Here is a 22498-nt window from a genome sequence, read left to right as displayed (position 1 = left end):
GAAACTTAAACTATTAAATAAAACAAAACATCCGGCCCCTTCGCTGCGTGCAGCTTTCTGCCATCCCACGCCGAGCAGACATAGGGCGCGTACCATCTCCCTGAGCTCTACTGGCTATTTGTTCTGCACAGACCGTTGCAGGAGACGGGGGACACCCTGGCTGAGCTATGGAGGAAGGTGCCTACATCAGCCGAGATGGGGGAGGGAGGGTGAAGCCAGGGCAGAGTGAGGAACTCCTCCAAGGAGCGGCATCTGCGCTGAGCCACTGTCCCAGGCTCGCTGCTCTCCCAGAGCAGGACGAGCCCAAACCTTCCCTTGACCTCACCTTGACTGCTGATGCTCCCCAGGCTCAAGGCCCTTCCTCCCCTTTCCACGCATCTCCCCGTTCTCTCACCCACGCTGTGGTTTCGTTTGCCTTCTTCAGAGGCGTCCAGCTGAGGCTGTGTGTGTCCGTCCAGTCCAGTGGACCTCAAACTCATCAGAACTCCTGGAGGGCTTGCTAGAAGGCAGGTTCCTGCGCTTCACCCTGGGTCTGACCAGAAGGCCTGGGATGGGGCCAGGGAATTTGCTTTTCTAACTCGTTCCCAGGTGCCCGTGAGGCTGCTGGGCCAGCGACCATGCTTTGAGAACCACCGATATGGTCTGAAGAAGCCCACTCACCGATTCATTCCTTCAGCAAGTTCTGTTTCACGCGACCATGTGCCCGGTGCCCTTCCTGGATGGGAGTGATCCAGGCCGGGTCTCCGTTCTGGGGGTGCACATTGCAGGGAGGGGAGACGGGCAGCAGATGAATCTACGTGGGCTGGTGAGGGATGTTCTGAGAAAAGGTGGGGGGAGAGGCCTCACTGACAAGGTGACCTCTGAGCGGAGTTGTGAAGAAAATGGGGGGTGGGGGCCGGGCTTGACCCTGGCCTGTCTGGCCCTGCGGTGCTGCATCTTCGGCTTCTTAGTGTGAAATGGGAGACAAAGCAAGGCCATCACTCTACTCGATAGCTAGGTTTCGGAGACAAATTTAACTGTGTGTGTGTTTTGTTACAAAGAAACGTGATGCTGAAGGCCGTAGATCTGACCTCAGCCGGTAGGTTCACCTCGGGGTCCCAGTTGCCTATGCCCGCACCCCTCTCTGCAGGTGGGGAGTCCCTGGGGCTAAGGGGGCTGCCACCAGGAGCCTAGGTGACATCTCAGGATCCCCAGCCACACAGTTCCAGCCCAATTCTAGGATCCGAAGGCCTCTTTCCTGCCCAGCTCCTCCTAGGCCAAAGGCGACTGTGTGAGGGTGTGTTGGGTGGAGGTTGGCCTGGCACCTGGGCTGTCCCAACGTAAGTGTCTGAGAGTCCTAGTGAGGAGGGTGGAGCTGCCCTGGGAGGGGAAGGGACCCAACTGAGCCACGGGCTCTTGTCCTGGGGTCTGCGAACAGCAGGAGCAGCCCGTCCAGCCTGAGCCCATCAGCCGAGCGCCCCTTGCCCCTCTGCAGCTTTGGGGTCCGGATGGAGGAGAGGAGATCAGTCAACACTGTCAACCCATGCTGGGAAATGAGCATACGTTGTAGGCACCACGAGTCCACCCCGGTCCTTCATCAGTGAGGACGGCGTGCGGGCGGCGTCAGCCTCACCCCCGCTGTAAACTCAAGTCCGCACGATGTGGTGCAAACTCTGTGCCTTCCGCACCTCATTCTCCTTTTCAACCTGTGATCCCTCTTTAGGCCCAACTGTCTCAGGCCTTAAATGGAGTTTCCGACAAGGCAAAAGAAGCGAAGGAGTTTCTGGTCCAGCTGAAGAACATTCTGCAGCAGATCCAGGTGAGCACCGCTCCAGCGTCGGCGGGGCAGCCGGTGTGGCAAGTTCAGGAGAAGCACCGGGAAGAAAGGACAGTGGGCGGCAGGCATGTTTTCAGTGGTGCACACACGCAGAGTTTGGCTTGCCTGACCGCACAGCCTCCGACACTGCGGACGCCACACCCTCGGTCCACAGGCACCCATGTCACACCTGACCAGGTGTCAGAGGTCGTGCATCAACTCAGTGAGACAGGGTCATATTAAGAGCTGGGAAGAAGTCACGCAGCAGCGCCCTGCATGGCCACGTTTTTCTGAGCGGTGTCTGTCTGACTCCACGGTGTGTGGTGTCAACGTAATCAATGCATCACATGTAACCGCCTCACTCACCGAGTAAGAGTGTCTGTGAGCACTCGAGCTATGTCACACCCTGAGGCAGACAGAGAGCAGGAAGGCGCCGTGCCTGGCCCCAGGAGCTCTGTGTGTAGGGGGCGGTGCACACGCATGTGCTCCATGTGAATGCACACGTGGAGGAACATACACGTGCGGGCCCCGAAACACATTCCAGCGTCAGGGTGGAGGAAGGGACGAAGGGAGTCGAGTCCTTAACCAGCCGGCAGGACCGGCCCGCCCCACAAGTCAGAGTGCAGATCGGGCTGCGAGGCCTTTGCAGTCGTGTCTCTGACGTCTCAGAGACGGAGGGGTATCGGTTTGTGGTACTGGAGCTCTGCAAATGGGGTGTTTCACACAACGGGGATTTATTGTCTCACGGTTCTGGAAGCTCTACGTTCAAGGTCAAGGTGTCAGCAGGTGTGGGGTTTTCCTGTGTCCTCTCCTGGGCGTGTGGCTGGCCATCCCCTCCCAGTGTCCTCCCATGGTCATCCCTTGGTGTGAGTCGGGCCCAGCCTCGTCTGCTCCGAAGGACCCCAGTCATCGGACTAGGGCGCACCCCAACGACCTCGAAGTAACTTAATTCCCTCTTTAAAGGCCTTATTTCCAAATACACTCGCGGGCTGAGGTGCTGGGGTTAGGACTTGGACATGGGAACTTGGGGGACTGCACCATCCAGCCCCTCACAAGAGGCCTGACTCCTGCTGATCCTAGGGACCCGGAAGGACTTTTTTTGAACTGAGAAAGGCTGACCCTACAGCAGGAGCGCTGTGATGTTTGTTTGTTTGTTTTCCTGCCATTTAATTATAAAAAGCAGAAGAATGCATTATGGGAAATGTGAAAAGGAGGGAATTAATAGCCAGAAGGAAGAAAAGTTCACCCCCACCTCACTACCAGAGGCAGCCCCCCCCCCCCCCCCGGACACGTGTTTCCGTTGCCTTAGACACGCGTGCACAGGCACTAGGCTGGCATTCTGCCGTGCACGACGTGCAACCGGCTTTTCCCCCTCTGGCGAGGATCTCCCAAGACATGGAAAACTCTCTCTGAAGGAGGTTCGAATGACCAAGGAAAGCTCCACCCTAGACAGGTGGGGCAGTGCGGCAGGTCCCCCCACACCCACACTCTCACTGTGCCCCACTTTCCGACCTCGCGGAGGGCTCCGGCCGGCCTCTCTGACCCACGCGTGGGTCTGTGTGGAGCACCCCGGGGTTCAGCATGCCTCCTCCTAAAGCGCCCTGCTCCCCACAGGAAAACGGACTGGACTATGAAGCCTGCCTGGTCGCTCAGTGTGATGCGCTGGTCGACGCTTTAACGCGGCAGAAAGCCAAGCTGCTCACCAAGGTCACTAAAGAGAGGGAGCACAAGCTGAAGGTAGGTCCCTGGGAGGCAGACACCTCCAGGCCCTGGTGCAGCCTCTGCTCATGGCGTGGGGCGGAGCACACGCAGTGAGCGCTGGGGCAATATTGGGTGAGTGAGTGAGTGAGTGAGTGAATGAATGAATGAAACAGGGAAGAGATGAGCAGGCTGAGCTGCCCCTGGGCCTCCTTACACGCGTGTGACTTTCCCCGAAGCCAGTCAGCGCACATGCTCTCCCTCCAAAGCGAGTCAGACGCCCTGAGTCCCACTGGGTTCGAGTCAGAGGTCCCCCTCTGGCTTGCCTCTACCTTTATGTTCTGCCTCAGGGACTCCTGTTCCCATCTTGCAGAGCAGAAGTGGCCACGGATGGTGACAAGACCTTGCTGTACTCAGGTCTCCAGCTCTGTCCCCTCCTTCAGGCTGTCCCTGATGTGCCGTGCACTCACTAGTCAGTGATAATGACATGACCCCCCTCCACCACGGGGAGGGGCGTTCCCCTTATGCAGCGCTGGGCTCCTGGTCCAGGCAGGTGCCCGTGAGCATGCTGTGTTGACAAAGGACTGCTTCATTGTCCTCAGGCTTAGTCTGTTTTATAGACATTTCCCAACTGATTCAGAAGATACTACTTTCAACGAAAGAGGGAGTGAGTGTTGGGGGTGGTCCGTGGTTTACCAGCAGAGCAGCTGAGCCCATCGAGTTGCCCAGGTCCCAGGGGGAAGGGACACAAGAAGTTGGAGTTTCCGACCGTGCACTTTCTCCGCTCTTCAGTCCAGAGTTCAGGAAGTTTGCCCCATTGGGTGTTGTGGCCTCGCGTGTTGGGAAGTGGGCCCATTTGTCCACCAGTAAAGAGGGCACGTGTCGCTCGGGAGCAGGGAGCCAGAAGGGAGGGTACGCAGTGGTCCGGACCAGGGCCGCCCTCCCAGACCTTTCTCCGTGCTGTTTCTGTGATGCTCGCCGCAGCTGGGCTGCTCATCCGCTGGCGAGGGGCTGACTAGGGATTCTTGCATCACAGATGGTTTGGGACCAGATCAATCACTGCACACTGAAGCTGCGCCAGTCCACGGGGCTGATGGAGTACTGCCTGGAGGTGATCAAGGAGAACGACCCCGCCGGATTCCTGCAGGTGAGTCAGCTCCCAAGGACAGTGGGCAAGGGTGGGTTCCTTCCTCCAACTCCGCCACCACTGCCCAAACCAGCCAAAGCTGTAGCAAGGTCCCTCTCAGTGGCCTGGCGTTGAGTAGCTTCTCCTTTGCTCAAGGGTTCCCAAAGACCTAAGTTCTCATCTTGCCTCTCCCTCTCACTCCTGGTGACCTGGGTTCTGTGTCATTGACAGCCGAGCAGGTCAAGTGTCATCATCGGCAGGGCCCAAATGCCTTGCTTTTATGCTTTGACTTCCAGAGGCCCCAATGCAACCTTTTCCCCCCAAAATGGAAAGGTCAGTCTTTGCCAGACACGCTGGAAAGGTGAGTTAGCAGAATCCACGTGGCTTGTCACCTCTAGGTGCGGAGTCCTGTGGGCCTGGACGGATGACTTCTGCCAGGCTGGCAGGGTCAGGAGTGTCTCTCGGGCACATGGCAGAGATTCTGACCGGATCTCCGTCCTCCGTCTGTGGAGAAAATGATGACTCCCCTTGCTTGGTTCCCCAGAGGAGCGTATGGGGTCACGCTCTAAGGGGACACGTGCAGACGTCTGAATGGGCAGGACTTTGCAGCCAAGGAGAGCACAGCTGGGGGTGGTCCACAGAGTCTGGGGCAGAGGCCGAAGGGCACTTGGAGGACGTGCATCGGGGTGGGGGGGTGAGCTTCCAAACTCTGGGGCTATGCAAGGTGCGTTCTTCAGGTCCTGTGACAAACAGTCTGTTTCATTGTGCGAAGTGCTTGATCTAGCACAAGCGGTAGAATGAAGAATGCTTTTGTATATTTGAAAGTGTCATTTGTCTCACGAAAGGGCTGGGCCTGATTTTTTTAAGTAGCCAGTACACTTCACACGTCACATGGTTGCACACTTCAAATATGGTTTAAACAGACTAGTGCATTTGCATTTGTCCAGGGGTTCCTGTCCCCGAGCACAGGGCCAAGGCGCCAACTGCTCCCTCACCACTTGCTGCACGACTCTTCCTTTGCAAATCAAAACCCTAAACTGTGTGCTCCCTTTAAGATCTCGGACGCCCTGATCAAGCGTGTCCAGGTGTCTCAGGAGCAGTGGGTCAAGGGCGCCCTGGAGCCGAAGGTGTCTGCGGAGTTTGACCTGACCTTGGACAGCGAGCCGCTGCTGCAGGCCATCCACCAGCTGGACTTCATTCAGATGAAATGTAGGGGTGAGCTGGGACTGGCCCAGTTCAGTCAGGGCTTCTGTCGGAACAGGTGTCCCCTCTGAGGGGCAGCTGAGTGCCAGTAGGAGACTGAGGGACAGGGAGGGAGGCAGACGGGGAGGGGAGGGACGCCCAAGTCACAGGCCTGGCTCCGGTCCCGGCTCAGCATCCCACTGGCCGCGTGGCCTAGGGCAGGCAACACCCTGGTCTGAGCCCAGGTTTTCCCATTTGTAAAAGAGGGTCATTTGTTCATTCAGTGACACTCACTGAGTGTCCGCATATGCCAGGCACTGTTCCAGGTGCTGAGGACGGAGCCGGGAACAGCCCTACAAACCCCCTCGCCAGACTGAGCTGGTATTTTAGAGAGAAAAAGAGACTATACACAAACAAACCTATAATACACCGTCTGACAGAGGCGGGTGACTTCCCAGAAGGGGCGGGAGATGTCTGTTGAGGTGAGGAGGAGGAGAGAGGTGTGATATAGAAAAGAACATTCCAGGAGGCAGAGGGATGGCAAGTGCAAAGGCCCTGAGGCAGGAATGAGTGTTCTGTGTTCTGAGCAGCGCAAGGAGATCAGAGGGGAGGGCAGAATGCACCAGGCGGAGGAGGGTAAGAGGAGAGTTCAGAGAGCCACGGGGGACACAGGCTAAGGATTAAGTAAATTTGCATAACTTGCCCACGTTACAAAATTCACCAGATCCAGAATGCTCTTCTAAAGGCTGCTTCTCCAGAGGCACCCAGGGGGCATTCAGGAGAGGGAATGAGGCTGTTTAGACTTTTTAAGCGAAAATAGCAAAGGGCTGAGTGGACATACCTACAGAATCTGTGAGCTCAGGAAAGTCTGTGGCCATTTGTAAACTAAAGAAAAAAACCAGCCTCTTGCACATCTCCATGCTCACCCCCACACTCAGTTTACACCTGGAGGTGGGGTTGGTATCCCAGGTGCCCATGAGGAACAGGAAGAGTCTGGCAGGGTGAAGCAGGAAGGAGGGGGTGGCGCTGAAAGAGGGGTGCTGAAGAAGGAGGCTTGGAGCTTCTCTAGATGCTGCTCTGGATGGACAGGGCCGTGGGGTTCATGGAGGACGGGGGAGAGTGGATAGCGGAGCCCAGGGACACAGCGAGGGCTCCTGCGCGCTGGCCAGCCGAGGTGGAAACCTGGGAGGTGATGCCCGACCATTTGGCCCCAAATGGAAACCTGTAGAGTTTACAAAACTGATATTGCAGTTTTCCCTTTAGAAAAGATCAGTGGGAACTACATCTCTTTCTGAGATTGTCTGAGCCTGAATACAGTTTTAGAACAAAAACATTCTCCCAATCTCGCCTGAATAGGGTTTGTGATACATTTGATTCAAATCCCTGCTTCCACGACTTGACTGTCCGATGCCCCCGGTGCCCTCCCCCCCTCCGCCCCGTCCTGGATCTAGTTCCCTGGGCCTTTAAAATGCTCCCAGGCAGGCTCGTGCTCCCTGTCTCCCTCTTGGGCGCACGCCCACACCTTTCCCTACCCCCTCTTTCCCCCTGGCCTGTTGCCTTGGCGCTCTCTCTCCAAAGCGCCCTTTCTTGAGTAACTAGTTTCCTGAGCCCGCACAGCCCAGCTGGCTCACTTCTACTACCTTTGTAACTTTCTAAACGTTCTCTTACAAAAAGGAATAAAATAAAAAATAAAATGCTCCCAGCCAAAGGCTTAAATGTGCCTTTGCATCTTGCACCCACCCCCAGCACCTTCCCAGCCCCAGGTGTAGGCGGCAGGCTGGCCCCAAAGTGTTGCTGGGGCCGTGCTGGGCATGTGCACAGAGACTCTGCTGGAATTCCCACGGCTCCTCACCGTCCAACAGTCAAAACCAGCGAATGTCAGTGGGTGGGTGGCAAGGAATTGCCCTTCTTTACAGAGGTGGAGGCGCCTGCTGTGGCCCCTGAGATTCCTGGGTACCCGGTGCCTGCCCTCACCCAGCTGCCTTGAGTCTGGACCCCTAGGGCGAGGCTGGGAGTGCCTGCAGGGAGGCCAGGAGGGGGGGTTCAGCTACATTTCCTTCTGGTACCAGGCCCTGGGATGGGCGGGGGGCCACGGGTGTCCTGGTGCCCTGAGAGGGGGTGTGTTCTAAACCTGGCCGGTCCCTGTCACAGTGCCGCCCGTCCCCCTGCTGCAGCTGGAGAAGTGCTGCACCCGCAACAACAGTGTCACGCTGGCCTGGAGGATGCCGCCCTTCACCCACAGCCCCGTGGACGGCTACATCCTGGAGCTGGACGACGGGGACGGGGGGCAGTTCCGGGTGAGCCCTGCCTGCTGCTTTCAGGGGTCCAAACGCACAGGCCACGGTGTCTCTCTATGCCCCGACGTCCAGGCCAGCCCAAGAGGCTGCTCTCAGCCCTGATGCCACCAGAGAGAGTATTGGCCCCAAGGACAGAGAGCTGGGGGTACAAAGGCCCTGAGGCAGGAATAGGTTTTCTGTGTTCCAAGAAAAGCAAGGAGGCCAGAGGGGCCCGGGGCTCACGGGAGAGGATGGGCCTTGTCCACCAAGGGCTGGGTCAGGGTGGGGCCCAGCAGGTAGAGGTGGTGGCCACAGGGGAAGCCTGAGGTGACTTTTCTGTAAAGACAGACACAGAGCTCAGGAACGGTGTGACCTGGCACGGGCCTACCTCCCCGTTGACCCAGTAGTCCAGCCTTATCTGCTCCCCAACACCCTCCCACGCACCCCTCACACAGCTCCCCAGTCCCTCAGCCCTCTCTCACACCTTGCCTTGCCTGACTCGCTCTTCCTTTTGCCTGCGTGTGGAAGACACTTGATAAATGGCTGCGGGAATCAGGTGATCACACACACGGCCCCGGTGATGAAATATCGTGGGAACAATAAGGGCTCTGAGTGAGCCAGAAATGTGTCTTCGACTCCCCCATCTGGTCTCAACCCTGGGGCAGCCCCCCGCCCCAACCCAGGCCCCTAATAGAACTTCCCTGGAGATTCGACACAGTGAAATTCAGGTTTGGTCAAGTTGGTTCATTGACATGAACACCAGGAAGCACAAACTCGGGGTCATGTAGAGCTCCTGCTTTCTGTCCCCGGGACGCTCTGATCATTAATAACTTGGAAAAACCAATGAAGAGTAAGCCCCCCAAACAACCAGATAGGAAGGACATTTTAAGCAGAGTGTGGAGACAGGAGAGGTGTACGGGGGCGGGAGGGACATTAATAGGACAGGGGTAAATGTGAAGTGAATGGGGAACAAGGTAAATCCCTAGAAAAAAAAATCTTTGGGGTCCGATGCAGAACCATCTCACTCCCCTGGGAAGCCAAGAAAAAAAGCCACTGGAAGGTGGGGAAGGGGGAACAAGGAGTGGAAGGTGCCAACTCAGGGGTGGGGGAAGGTGGGAAGGCCTAGAGCATTCTCTCCCCAGAAATGTTTCCAGCCCAAGTCGATTCGCACCTACCTGCGCTTGGTCACACCCTTCCTTTGTCTGCCTTTCCCCACCGTGTGCGATGGTCCTTGTTTCTAAAACAGTGGTCCTTTTGTTCATGTAGATGCTTAGCTCCTTTTTCTAACTTCAATTCCCGCTGGAAACCAGCAACCTTCTAGTGCCGCATGCGAGAAGGAAGGGGCACTTCTGCACCTTCATCGCCCTGGAAGCGTTGGCGTCAAAGGGCTGGCTCGGCCACTGCCGGACATTGGCTGCGTCCTGCTGACTGCAGACCTGTGGTCCCTCCCGGCCTCCCTAGGACCCTGTCACACCTCACGGGCTGAGGGGCTGGGCAGCCACTGGTGAGGGTCGGTGCCTGACGTGAACACGGCTGTGCTCCTGTGACTACTTACCCCGTTTTCCTTATTCCATAACTCTGATACGCTTGATGCCGACACGTCACTAAGACAGGTTTTCCTAACAAGCAGTCCTGGCTCTCCTTTAGGAGGTGTATGTCGGCAAGGAGACCCTGTGCACCATTGACGGCCTCCATTTCAACAGCACCTACAACGCCAGGGTCAAGGCCTTCAACTCCTCCGGCGTCGGGCCTTACAGTAAAACTGTCCTCCTGCAGACGTCCGACGGTGAGAACTGGGGTCTCTCTTTTGTAGGGGGTGGGGAGGATGAGGTGAGGGACAGACGCAGGCACTGTGGGTGAGCTTCCGAGGGAGGAACCCGCCTTTCATCCCAGGGACCAGGAACAACTGTCAGCTGCTGAGGACGGAGCAGTGACAGAGGGAATGAGGTGGCCGTGAGGCATGTACATCTGCCCCCCACCCCATCCCTGCTCTGCTCATCTGCCCCTTGCCCCCTCCTCCCTCCTCACAAGCCACAAAGGACAGAGACATTCCTTCACCCCATTTGCTGGGCCTGGCAAAGGGCACTAGCATTTGAGAGGCTCAGGGAGACTGAAGTCCCACTTCTGAGGGACAATCCCAAGGAGGAGACGGCCACGCTGCCACCAGGGAGGCGTGCCAGCTCCCGGGTCGAGCCTGCCTCGCAGCAGGAACCTGTCACCCCAAACACCCAGTGCAGGGGCCCAGATCTGTGGCTTCCACAGCTCGCTCGCCGTGGACTTCTGGGTTTCAGACAAGGCGACCACACCCACGGTGATGGCTGAGCGCTCAGCGGGAGCCACGGTGTGAATAAGGCACACGAGCCAAAGACAGTCTGTCTGGCTACACGAGGCCATCCTGCCCAGGCCACAGATGTTCCCGGATGGTGCCAAGCCACTGGCATTGTCCTCATTTATCCCAGCACACCTCGGATTGCCCAGGAAAACATGGCCAGGCCTAGATGGTCTCCGGCCCTGGAGGAGGGAGGACAAGCGCAGATGCTCTTATCAGGGGCACAGCCGGGATGCTTCTCTGAAAGTGGTGCAGCCTGCAGAGACGTCTTATATCCCGCAAGGCTCACTCAGCTTTCTGCCCCTGGGGGCTCCTGGCCTGAAGACGGGCAGCCCTGCCCTGTGCAGCGTGGCTGTGACTTTGGAGGAAGGGCCTCATTTCCCACGACCAGAGGGGGTTGGGGAGCAGGAGGGGGTGCCACCCAAAGGGCCAGGAACTGGAAGAATGGAGCCCTGTGACTTTGGTTAGATCACTTGCCCTCTCGTGTCTCAAGTCTCCCACCCACGACGAGGTGGGGCACGAGTGTCTCCTTTCTCTTTAGCTCCTGACAGCGTGCGAAGCACACAGAGAGGCGGCAGAAACCAAGGCTCTCTGAAGTGCATGTAGATGTGGGGCTTCCAGGCCCGAACGTCTGGGTTTCTTGACAAGTTGTATAGTGGATGAATACAGATCAGGGAGTGCGTGTGTGCGTGTGCGTGTGTACTAACACGTGTGATACTGGGTGTCAACTTCCTGATAGATGTGAGCACGCCTGTGTCTCTGAGCCCAGCTTGGAGACTGCTAGCAGATTCCATCCCCTGACCTGCTCCTTTGCCTCCTCCCTTTCCAGTGGCCTGGTTCACCTTTGACCCCAACTCTGGGCACCGGGACATCATTTTATCCAATGACAACCAGACAGCCACCTGCAGCAGCTATGACGACCGGGTGGTGCTGGGCACGGCCGCCTTCTCCAAGGGTGTGCATTACTGGGAGCTGCATGTGGACCGGTATGACAACCACCCGGACCCCGCCTTCGGGGTGGCCAGGGCCAGCGTGGTCAAGGACATGATGCTGGGCAAGGACGACAAGGCCTGGGCCATGTACGTGGACAACAACCGCAGCTGGTTCATGCACTGCAACTCCCACACCAACAGGTGCGCGTGCGCGGGCCCCTTGCCCTGCCCTCCTCACTCGCAGGAGTTTGGGAATGCGGGGCCTGTAGGACCCGTGTACCTCCTGCCATTCCCAAGTTCAGGCATCAGGAATGTGGGAGGTGTTTTCAGCCACACTGGTGTCCAATTTCCAAGTGGCTTCGACTCTGACCAGGTAGAAGTGACTGCAGCCCCAATGAGTGTAAAGGGCAAACCGGTTACGCAGCACGGCGCATGCGCGCCCAGCATCCGCGGGACCCTCGGCTGTGGTTCTCTCTCTGCTTCTGCTCCCCTTTCCTCCACACACTGGCAGCCCGGGCCGATCCCTGCACTGTCGGGGTGCTCCCTGATAACGACTTTGTCAGGGGCTGCCCCGGGAAGATGCCCCGATGCCAGGCGCCCCCAGGGACTGTGGGCGCCTCGACTGGGAAGGCCGTGGGTCCACACCTCCCATCAGAGCTCCGGGTCCTCCTTCTGCTTTCCCCCGCCTCCCGGGGGCTCTGTGCATAGGAGGTGGGGCGGGGGCGGGGGCGGGGGCGGGAATCCTCGAAGCCAGCATGTGCCAAGGACCCCGAAAGGGAGAGTCGCAGCCACCTGGAGGCCTCCTTGCTTTGGTCTCCGTCCGGGGCTGCCGAAGGTCGTCTTCACAACCAGGAGAAGGCAGGAGCCTTGAGGGGCAGCCTCAGCGGACCCCGCTCTGGGCAAAGTGGGCCCTGGAGGTTCTCTGTGTTCTGAGCCCACCTGCTGCTCCTGCATACGTGTCGTGGTCTGGGGCGGAGGGGCTGGAAGCCGACCAGGCCCCTTCTACCCGCCTTTCACTGGCAGAGGCCTGGGGGAGGGCAGCTCTGGCCTCAGCACCCACCTCCCGCCCCTGGGCCAGGGCTAGCTGGGCCCCGGCTGACCGGCCCCTGTTCCTAGACCACAGCAGGCAGGAATCCAGGCCCGCATCGCTGCAGCGCCGACTAGGAGGCAGACGCTGCAGGAAGCCCCAGTTTACAGGATCTCGTTAATTCCTCACAAAAGTGCAAGTGTTATCTCCATTTTACAGATGATGAGACCTGGGCTTAAAGCTTAACCGGAGCCCAAGTCACTGAGCTAATTAGTGGTGCCACAGCAGTCAGCTCGGGATCCTGGCCGGGTTCTAGGAACGGCGTGGGGATGGGGAGGAGGTGCTGTGTTGATAGAATAGTTCCAGAGGAGCGCGACTAGAGCAGAACATGGCCGCAAGGAGGGGCCGCAGGGGGGCGGGGCGCAGGAGCTGACCTTGGTCGGATGCTGCGCTCCAGTGGGAATCAAGCTCCTGCACCTCAGGCTGGTCGCTACCGCCCCCTGGTCGTCGGTGTTGGAATAGCACCAGCGGCCCTGTTCTGCCCTTTCCCACATGCGGACCCTCACGAACTTCCCTGCTCTCTGCCCCGCCTTCAGCCGCCAGCCGATCGCTCATTCCCCACCCACCCGCAAAGGACACAGATGGCTTTCTACACAGGCAGCTCGGCCTCGGTCAGGGTTCAGACAGCCCAGCAGGGAGGAGGCAGGTGGGCCAAGGCGCCCGGAAAGGGCCGCTCCCCTGATTCCAGGCTCTTTCTGCTCAGTGGGTGTGAATTTCCACCACCACAAAATGTACAATAGGATCACTGACATTTGTCAAGAGCTTCCAGTTTACCCCCAGGGCTGCTGATCACCTGTGGGGTGTGACTCAGAGGGGGGACCCAAGTCCACCTTCAGCACCTGCCTCATGCTATGCACTTCCTCACCAGAGGCCCGGATACTTCCAGGGGGAGGCACTGAAGCAGGTGGGGCCCTTCAAAATCCCCTGGGCCTGAGGGTCTGCCCCTGCCGTCACCTCCGCAATGGCACCGTCTACCACCAAAAAGGAGCCAAGTGGGTTCTTTCCCCTGGCAGGATAAGGAGCCTTTCCCACCCAAGCTCCCTACCCGCATTTCCACGAGGGGCCCACTCATCGGGACCCTAACTCCCTAGTGTCCAGGCCTCAGACACAGTCGGGAAAGAAGGGGCTGCACACCCTGGTTCCTTTAGGGTGAGGAGCCTTTCCTGAGGGGAAGGTCTTCCCGTGCAGCCCTTTAACAGGTGGGTGTGCTTCGCTTGAAGGATCACAAGCCCAGGAGAGCAGCTCCCTGCACCACCGAGGGGCTGTGTGTTTTAGGTGAGGGCGTTCCTGGCATCCTTCCGGCAGTTTTCCTGAGCCCCCACCTGTGTCCCAGGCTGGGAGTGGTGATGGCTCGCCCTGGGGCCTCTCTCCCCTAGGACGGAAGGTGGCGTGTGCAAGGGGGCCACTGTGGGTGTGCTGCTGGACCTGAATAAGCACACACTGACCTTCTTCATCAACGGGCAGCAGCAGGGCCCCACGGCCTTCAGCCACGTGGACGGGGTCTTCATGCCGGCCCTCAGCCTCAACCGCAACGTGCAGGTACCTCCCCCACCCCCCACCCACGGGGCCAGAGCCTGTCTGCTTCCCCTGCTGCTCCAGGGGCTCCTGTGGGGCACTTGGGCAGAGAGGGCCATGGAAAAGCCCACCACAGCGCCTGCCCAGGTAGAGGGCTTACTCTAGTGGCCCAGCTTGGGCGTTCCCTGGAGACTGTCCTCTCTGACATGATAAATTCTCCCTGTTCCTTTGAAATGGGCAGAGGTGCTAAGGCGGCAGCTTGGGGACAAGCCGGGGAGGGTTGGGGCAGGAGCACGGAGCAGGGAAGATGAAGCAATTCTGTTTTCTGGGGAAGCAATCAGAGGACAGCCAGGCCATTCCCTTGCCCAGTGTGGACCCTGATGGCCAGGCACATACTGGGGCATTCGGGGTGGCGGGGGGAGGGAGGGAGTCATCATGGAGCTGCCCCTTGGCTTTGCCCTGAGAGCAGAGTGGGGGACAGACGAATCCTAAGGCGCTGTTAGTCCCGTCCTGTTCCCTCTCAGCCCCTCTGCCCCTCTCTGGCCCCCAAATGAGACAGGCAGGAAGTTTGTCCTTCAGAGCTCAGGACTGGGCAGGGCCTAGAAGTTGCTGATGACTTGGGAGCTCCCCAGGGAGGGAGAGAAGTGCAGGGGTGCCATCCGTGTCTCCAGCAGAGTCTTCGTCCCCCAGGGAGCAGGGCAGGTGGGGTGGCGGCCTCCCTGTGGCACCCGTGGCCCTGGATATTGATGGTCTACGCCAACCACTTCCTGATTGTTTTGTACATCTACAAACTTGCAAGAGGGCTTTGGGGCAGCCTGAAGGATGGACTGGTATTCCACAGGGTTGACGGCATGGATGCAGGGAAGGAAAGAGGGCCACAGGGAGAAAGCAGGAGCAACCACGGCCAGCACACCTGCTGTGTCCAAGTGCCAGCCTGGCCACGAGGGCAGAGTGGGGCCCAGGCAGCAGCCGGGGGGTTCTCATGATGGGGGGTGCAGACCAGCTCCTGGGGGGGACTCGTGGACCTTACAACAGTGGTTTGAGTGGCGGCATCAACAGTGGACCCACAGCACAGAGCAGCTGCAGCCTGTGGGGACCCCAGTAAGCCACACGTAACTCGTGGCTGCTGCGCTGTCTGGCTGCTTGGGGCTCAGGTGGCGGCCTCTCCACCCTTACCCAGCCTGCCCTCGTTTCCAGGTCACCCTGCACACAGGACTGGAAGTGCCAACAAACCTCGGGCGGCCAAAGCTGTCGGGCAACTAGCCTCCAGCTCCAGCCCTGCACGGGCCTCGGGGAGAAGCCCGACATCCCTCGCGAAATCTGAATTCAACCACCACACAGGCAGAGGACGGCGCCACCATGCGACCCAGAAGCCACTGAGACATGTTTTCTTTGGGGGACAGAGGACGGGTCTGCAGGCCGGGTCTGTGGAGGCCACCATCAGTGGAGAACATGGGCGTGTGTTCCCCTCGGTCCTGCCCAGACGTTTCAAATACTCACAAAGAAGGACCTTTCTCAAGGGAGAGAGAAAGTATTCGGGGTTTGTTTCCTGCCATCTGTTTTCAGAGCTGGTCTTTTGAGGGTGCAGGGCGGGTGTCTAGTGGAGGGCACCCCATGCTGAGAGCAGGCGGCAGGAGACCCTCTGGAACCCCATGTCCCGAGGGTCCGGCCTTTGCTGGGTGTCACTCCTTCAGAGTCCCAGCGTTCTCATCTTTGCTGGGAAAAGTTCTTTAGCTTTCTGGTCCTGGGCACTTCAGTATGTTCCGCCACTTGCAGCCCCAACCCAGGGTGGATAAAAAGGGGCACTAATCATTCAATTGGCCTTTGCCTCTCTCGTTTCCTTAGGTCCTTCATTCATCAATCTCTCTCTCTCTCTCTCTCTCTCTCTCTCTCTCTCTCTCTCTCTCTCACACACATACACACACACACACACACACAATAGTCTACTAAAATTAATTCACTCAGTTCCCAGTTCTTAAACACAGAAGAAAACACTGAAATTTGAATTTCAGTGACTACGTGACACGTCTCCACCTGGATCCGGCTCCCCAAGAGGCCACTGCAAACCCGTCTGAGCTGCTCTCCCGAGCTGTGCCACACTCAGACTCTCGGTGTGTAGCAGGGGAGACCTGGGGAGCCTCTGAGAGCAGGCCCAGAGACCCGTCTGTCCGTCATCACGAGCGCCTCCCGAGCAAGAGGTGGCCCTCCTGGCAGAGTGGTCCTCCCGTGACGGGCAGGCAGGGCCTCTGAAAGGCAGGAAGTAGACAGCAATATCACGTTCCTTGTCTCCCAGCTGCCCAGCCCGGGTGCCCGGAGGCTGCGTGGCCGGGGTGGGGCTCTGGCTGAGCCCGCCCCTCCTTGCTGAGAACACAACCCTTCTCCCCTAAGACCCACATCTAGTCACATCCATCTCTCAGCACAAGAGCTCATTCCAGGGGCCGGTCCTGCCTCAGAGCCCCTTGCCCCTCCTGCCTCTCCTCCTTGTCCTTGCCGCCTGCCACCTCCACCTCCATCTGGTAGTAAACCTCTCTCCTTTTTACAAGGATATATTTTATTGAGCATTTTATTTTTGAGGTTGAGGAGTCACTTCTGTTTGCTGGATTGGATTTTTATAAAACTTAGCCCGTAAACCGGCCCCTGCTGTGTCCACTTGGCTCTAGCTGCTTGTTGAGACACCGCACTTGCTTTCTGAGTGACCCGGCCCAAGCTGGGCAGGTCCCACCCTCTGTTCAGCAGATCCGACGATCCTACCTCGAGCCCCCACTCCTGGACCTCAAGGATGCCCTGTCCAGCTATGTCCGCAGGTGTGGCTGGCTGGGCCAACTGCCTGGTGGCTCCAGGAGCTGTCTGGTGCTGTATTTAAGCCTCACCCGCCAAGGTCCTGGCAACTAGGGCCACCCTGGGCTGCCACTGGTCCTCATCTGTGCGGCTGCCTCTCTTCTCTGCTCCCACGTTCCTCAGTTTCACTCCTTGGCCGTAGCTCTGGGTGGAGTCAGCTTGGAGGGTGGAGAAGATTCCTGAAGATTGGAAGACACAGAAGAGCTATGGCTTCCTGGGGCCAGCGAAGCCATGGGCAGCTGGTTCGGACGTGTCAGCTTTGGGAAACGTCTTCTGGAAAAAGACGAGGCCAGTCTGCCAAGAATAAGAGTGCACCTGGGAAGGCAGGGAGAGCTGCCTGGTGGAGGTGGCTTTTCACAGTGGAATCCAGATGAGAGGTTGGAGACCTCCAAGAATCATCGAAACTGGGTTCACCTGGTGGCCCTGGCTCTGTGAATTTGGAGAGGAGCTGCTCGCCTGGGCTTGGCGTCACCCTAGGAGAGCCAGCACCTCAGTCCCAGGAATATGTGGAAAGGAGAAGGGGCATTCCCACAATTTCAGGTGGCCTCTCCAGGAAGAAAATTACCTGAAATTCATAGAGAAGCTGCCAAAACACCCTGCCACTCCCCCACCCCCCGCAGGCAGCGGGGCGGGAGGTCCTGTGGGTGCCAGAGTGGTGCGACGCTACCTTTTCTGACCCCTGCAGGAACACAGAAGCAATACGGCTGATACCAGGGACGGCGCCAAGCCATCCCTGCAGCCACCTCTCCCGTCTTCAGCACAAAAACGCCTTTCAGGGACAATGGACCTAAAAGGCAGGTCCATGCCACATACTTGAGCTTTCAAGGGATCGGTGACACGGAGCAGGAGCTCAGCGGCTCCTAGTGGCCTTCCATCACCCTCCCAGGAGGCTCTGGGAGTCCAAGTGGAAGCCACACGGCATGGGCATCTCATCGGCCATGGCATTCCCTGTTCCTTCACAACGTGGTGACATTTTTGTACATGAAAATTGTATCAAGATGATACTTTTGTTGGGCTGGCTGAGGAATAACTTGGAGTCCATCTACAAAGCAGTTCCAGTGAGAAGGGGATTGAAAGTAACTTGAAAACGGTTCCCCTGCCTTGTAAATAACGCCTCTGTTCAGTAGTTCCTCTGCCCTCTGTTCTTCGCCGGTCAGCAAGTTCAGCCAAAGCCTACACCTTTCCTTTTGCGATTAATCTTTTTCCAAAGTTTCCAATAGCATCTCACTGCATAACCTCCTAGCTCCCAATGCACAGCAACATAAGGACATTACTCAGCCCTGCCTTTCCCCTTCTAACCAGTTAATGATCCCAGCGAGAGTGGACATCAGAAATCCTGGCCCACAGAGGAACTGACCTATATAAACTGTACATAGTTCGAGGCTGGATCTGCAGCCGTGTGTGTGTAGTCTGTAGTTGCGACGGCACCCTCAGGCGCCCAGAGCGAGCCTGGGCCACCTCAGTGGGGTTCGCCGAGGGCACAGGCCTGTCCATCCTTGCTCTTGGTGCCCCTGCCCTCGGCTGCCCACTCAGCAAGGCAGCAAACTGAAGGACCTGTGTGAACTTTTCCCAGGGCTATTTGCAGTTGAGCCTTAATCCTAATGGCAGGTGTAAGGCCTGGTCCCTTGCAAAGGTGTGTTTCAGCACGGGTGACAGGCGACTCATAGGTGAAGCTGCTGCGGTCCTGTGGCTGCCTGCTGGCTTCGAGACAGGGCAGGTCAGATCCTTGGGGACCCAACGTGTGAATGCTGAACGGCACTGTTGCAAGGCCTATGGAGGGCGCTGCCGTTTCTCAGCCTCAGCACCAGTGACATCTGGGGCGCGTCCTGGGTAATGCTCCCCTGTGGGGGCTGCTCCATGCATTGGAGGGTGTCAGCAGCATCTCTGGCCTCCACCTTCTAGGTGCCAGTAGCAACCCCCAGGTTAGTTGTGACAACTAGAAGTGTCTACAGACATGGCCAGTGTCCCCTGGGGGACACCCCTGGTTGAGGACCACTGGGTGTGGTTTGTCATGTGTCAACAGGCAGAGCGGGATTGGGGGGGTGTCCCCTCAGTGTGACATGGGAAACCTGTATGACAGGGCTGCGGGCTCTCGTCTCTGTCCCCAAGACCAGGCTTCTCTGAAGGTCTTCGGTGTTCGGCCCGCTAGGGACAGGTAGGGAAGGTGGCGTCGGCGGCGAACAGGAGCCAACCTGTCTGATGTACTTCGAGTTCGCCAAAGATGCCCCCAGCTCCCACCCCCATTCCTAGAAATGAAACTCCTTTGCTGCCCTTGGCCACTTGTTGACTGAAATCAACAGAAACTTAATGGGTTGGTGTCCTTTAACTGCTTAGAAACGTGCCCAGATATCCTTAGAAGATGCTCGAGGTCTGCGCTGAGCCCGGGACGTCTCGGGACCCCTCTGAAAGGAAACTCAGCCCGTGGCTGTTTCCAGTCACATTCCTGGCTGTAAAGTAGACAGGAGTAGGTTGGGGGCAGGATATACTGATCAGATGCCAAGTTCAACCCTCAGAAACTCATCTTCTAACCTGGCTTGGATACTGGGCCAGGTACGGGTGGGGGTGAATCTCCTAAATATTTCTGTGCCTCGGTACCCCCACCTGAAAATGGGACTAGTCCTACTAACCTACCTCCTCTGATGTATTGTGAGGATTATAGAGTAACACTTTAAAAACAAGTATATTCTGTCATCTACTGAGTCCCGGCTCGTGGCTCACATTCAATGTATCAAGTCCATTGGTGACTTTCCGGAGTATTCTCTGACCACAGTGTCTTCCATCCAAGCCTCTTATGACTGCATTTATTATGCAGTTGCCTGGCCTTGCGGGGCGAAGCTGACATTTCACACAGTCCTGTGACGACAGAAAGCAACATCCCAAACGTCCCCACTCCCATGTGGCCTGAGCACGCTGCACCAGATGCGGTCAGCAGGCCACAAGTCCGCACCCTCGTTCTCCGTCCCCGGGGCATCTGCGTGCAGAAGTTCCCTTCAAATACAGAGATGAACACCCCCTGATCTGACTCCTCGGTCACCATTCATTCTGGTATTTAAGGGCTCCTGCACTCGTAATGTGACCCCTTTGTTGCCAAAGGTCTAGGCAGAGGGAGCACTTGGAGCCAGGGTCTCAGAGAATGGAGATGCGCCCGAGCCGCAGCTGCAGAGGGCCGGGGGATGGGGGCTCCAAGGTGGAGGGGCTGTGCCCTGCCAGCCCTGGGGCTTCCCTTGCACTGCCTACAAAGGTGAGTTCCCAGTTTTCTCCATGAGAGACCTTGACTTCAGTCAGGCCTTGGGAGGTGAGACCTGTGGGGCAGGCGCTGGCTGGTGTTCTCCCAAAGGGCGCTGCTCATTGAGGGCACTGGTCCTGGGGAGGACCCAGGGGCTCCTGGACCAGCAAGGTGGGTACCGCCTACCAGGCCAGAGGCTCAGGAAGGCTCCGAGAGTCCAAAACGAGCTTTGGGTTTGCAGCAGAGACAGCTAGCAGCGTGCCGGCAGGACCCCTGTGCTGCTCCCGAGTCCTGCCTGGGAAGGCCTTCCCTGCCCCCCACTGCCGGGCACAGGGCGTCCTCAGCACCGGGAGCAAGAGCAGGGCGAGCAGAGCAGAAAACGTTAAATGCATGATGCAGAATTGCTGCTTTCGCACTGATCCGTTGTATTAAGCATGAGAGATGTTTGTTTGACGTTGGCAAAGGAATTTAAAAAGTAACGAAACGCTTTGTGTCCTTGTTTTGGCTGTCCACAGACCTTCCATTTTCCTGCCTTTCTTTACCCTTTTCTCCCTCCCCTCCTCCCCCACTGCATCTACTTTGTCACTAGTTGCTGGTGTTTGGTGGCAGCCCTTGGTCCCTTTGGTGTTCATGTCCCACTGGAAGCACGGAGGGGGCAGGGGGGAGTGCTTTTCTAATTTTTGTATTGGTATCCACAAGCCTTTGTATTTTTTGGATTGCAAACACTGTGTTTTCTGGTCTCTGGGGGTTGGTTGGACTTTGTGTATCGGCTTTTGGAAAACCTGAGTTTCACCTCAGTCTTGAGCAGATTTGAAATAAATTCTTTTGACACTGCCAACAACTACAAGACAAGGCGTGGTCTGTGATGGCTGGTGGGCAGCGGGTGGGCCCCTTCCCAAACAGCTATGGCTGCCGCTGGACGGAGCAGAGGCTGCGCAAGGGACAGCTACCCTGTCTCTGGCCCAGAGGGCCTGGTGTCAGGCGCCAGGGTCGATGTGGTTGTACGGTCCCTGCCGGGAAGCCTAGGGGGGATTACATGTGACTCAAAACCATCAAGTATCCCCTCAAACAGCAGGAGTTCTTGGAATTCATTTTTGCAAGAGGGGACAAGGCTATAAATTGGGAACAGTGAACATATGGTTGAGGTAACTTGTGAATACAAGTGACCACAGATGTAAGTGGCAACAGGTCGGGGCCAACACCCTCGCTGACCCGGAGCACCGGAGCCTACCGACCGGTCCCTGCCCTCAAAGCCCGCGTGTCTGACCCAGAGGCCGTCCCTGTTGCTTTCCCTAGATCGCCACCCTCAGGCTCCGCTGCCTCGCTGGACCCCAGCAGCCCGAGACTGGCCTCGCCTTCTGTGCCCTGCACGTCACTGTTCAGTGGGTGGGGACAGTGGCAGGTCCTGGGGTTAGAGGGTGGGAGGCTGTTGGCAGGTGCTCTGGGAGCCGACACAGAGGCGGCAGCGGGACTGGGCGGGCAGAGGGAGAGGGAGAGGGAGAGGGCGGGGGCGGTGCTGCGCAGCGAGGCAGCCAGGCCAAGGCCTCCAGGCTGTGGCGCTGCCCCAGCTGGGCTGTGAGGATGGGGCTCCGGTGCCCTGGCTCTGCCCGTTCACTGATGGGGCCACCCCAGCACGGGCCCACGCAGTCCCTAGAGAGCTAACAGCCACCAGCCATGGTCTAGGCACTGTCAGCAGCCAAGGGAGGAAGCCCTCATTGCTGAGAGGGCGTCTGAGGGGACATCACAGGGTCCACCACAGTCCCGCCCTACGCCATGGATCAGTGCCTCCCTGGGGTTCAGGGAGCAGCTCTTCCAGAACATCGGTGGAGGGAACTTAGAGGGGGAATGCTTAGGGAGGAACGCTTAGAGAGGAGCCTAGGGGGACAGGACAAACCGCACTCTTTCTGCCTTAGCTGGCATGGGGCTGCCTCCCCTCCCCTTCACTCAGACCCCTGGCCCTCCCCTAGTGCCCCTGCTCACCCTGGGGGCTCTGAGCCTCAACTCCCGGGCCCTTCTCAGCCCAGGGCTGCTGCCATGGTCCACTTACCATCAGAACAGGGCAAGGGGAGCAGCAAGAGGTGCCTGAGTGGGCGCTGGGCGCAGGTTCCTCCCTGCCCACCCGGGACAGCAGCCCTACCTCCTCTCCATGGTCAAGGTCAATCACCCCAGCGAGGCAGTTCATGCCCAGGCTGATCCCTGGGCTCAGCGGGACATGTGTGGTTCTGTCTCGTGAAGGCAGGCGTGGTGTCAGGTGTGGTGAGGACTGGCCCAGGCAGGTGTGTCCACAGCTGAGGAGAAACCCCTGCCAAGGGGAATGGCGGGACGAAGATAATGGGGAAGCACTTCCTGGGGCTCTGAAGCCATCTCCCCCGCTGTGGCTGTTGCCAGAACCTTAGTCGTAACCCTCTTCCTTGGGTGACTCTCTCATTGGCACTTCTCTCTGCTGCTACCCTTGCTGGAGGCGAGTATCCAAGGGGAGATAAAATACGGCTGA

The 22498-nt window shown here is 58.1% G+C and overlaps 1 protein-coding gene across 1 annotated transcript in view; it reads left to right on the top strand.

The window, feature by feature from the left end:
• TRIM67 (tripartite motif containing 67) overlaps nt 1-21149 on the top strand; it is a 41407-nt gene extending 20258 nt beyond the window's left edge. The window contains exons 2-10 of the mRNA XM_053912546.1: nt 1703-1798; nt 3410-3532; nt 4530-4640; nt 5675-5828; nt 7953-8098; nt 9725-9863; nt 11236-11539; nt 13802-13964; nt 15138-21149. Of these exons, the coding sequence (XP_053768521.1) occupies nt 1703-1798; nt 3410-3532; nt 4530-4640; nt 5675-5828; nt 7953-8098; nt 9725-9863; nt 11236-11539; nt 13802-13964; nt 15138-15203 (1302 nt within the window). The 3' untranslated portion in view covers nt 15204-21149. The remainder of the gene's footprint in view (nt 1-1702; nt 1799-3409; nt 3533-4529; nt 4641-5674; nt 5829-7952; nt 8099-9724; nt 9864-11235; nt 11540-13801; nt 13965-15137) is intronic.
• Nucleotides 21150-22498: the final 1349 nt, after the last annotated feature.

The sequence above is a fragment of the Desmodus rotundus genome, chromosome 10 (genome assembly GCF_022682495.2).
Source record: "Desmodus rotundus isolate HL8 chromosome 10, HLdesRot8A.1, whole genome shotgun sequence".
NCBI lineage: Eukaryota > Metazoa > Chordata > Mammalia > Chiroptera > Phyllostomidae > Desmodus > Desmodus rotundus.
Note: the sequence above shows the minus strand (reverse complement) of the source record. Positions and strands in the feature narration are given on the sequence as shown.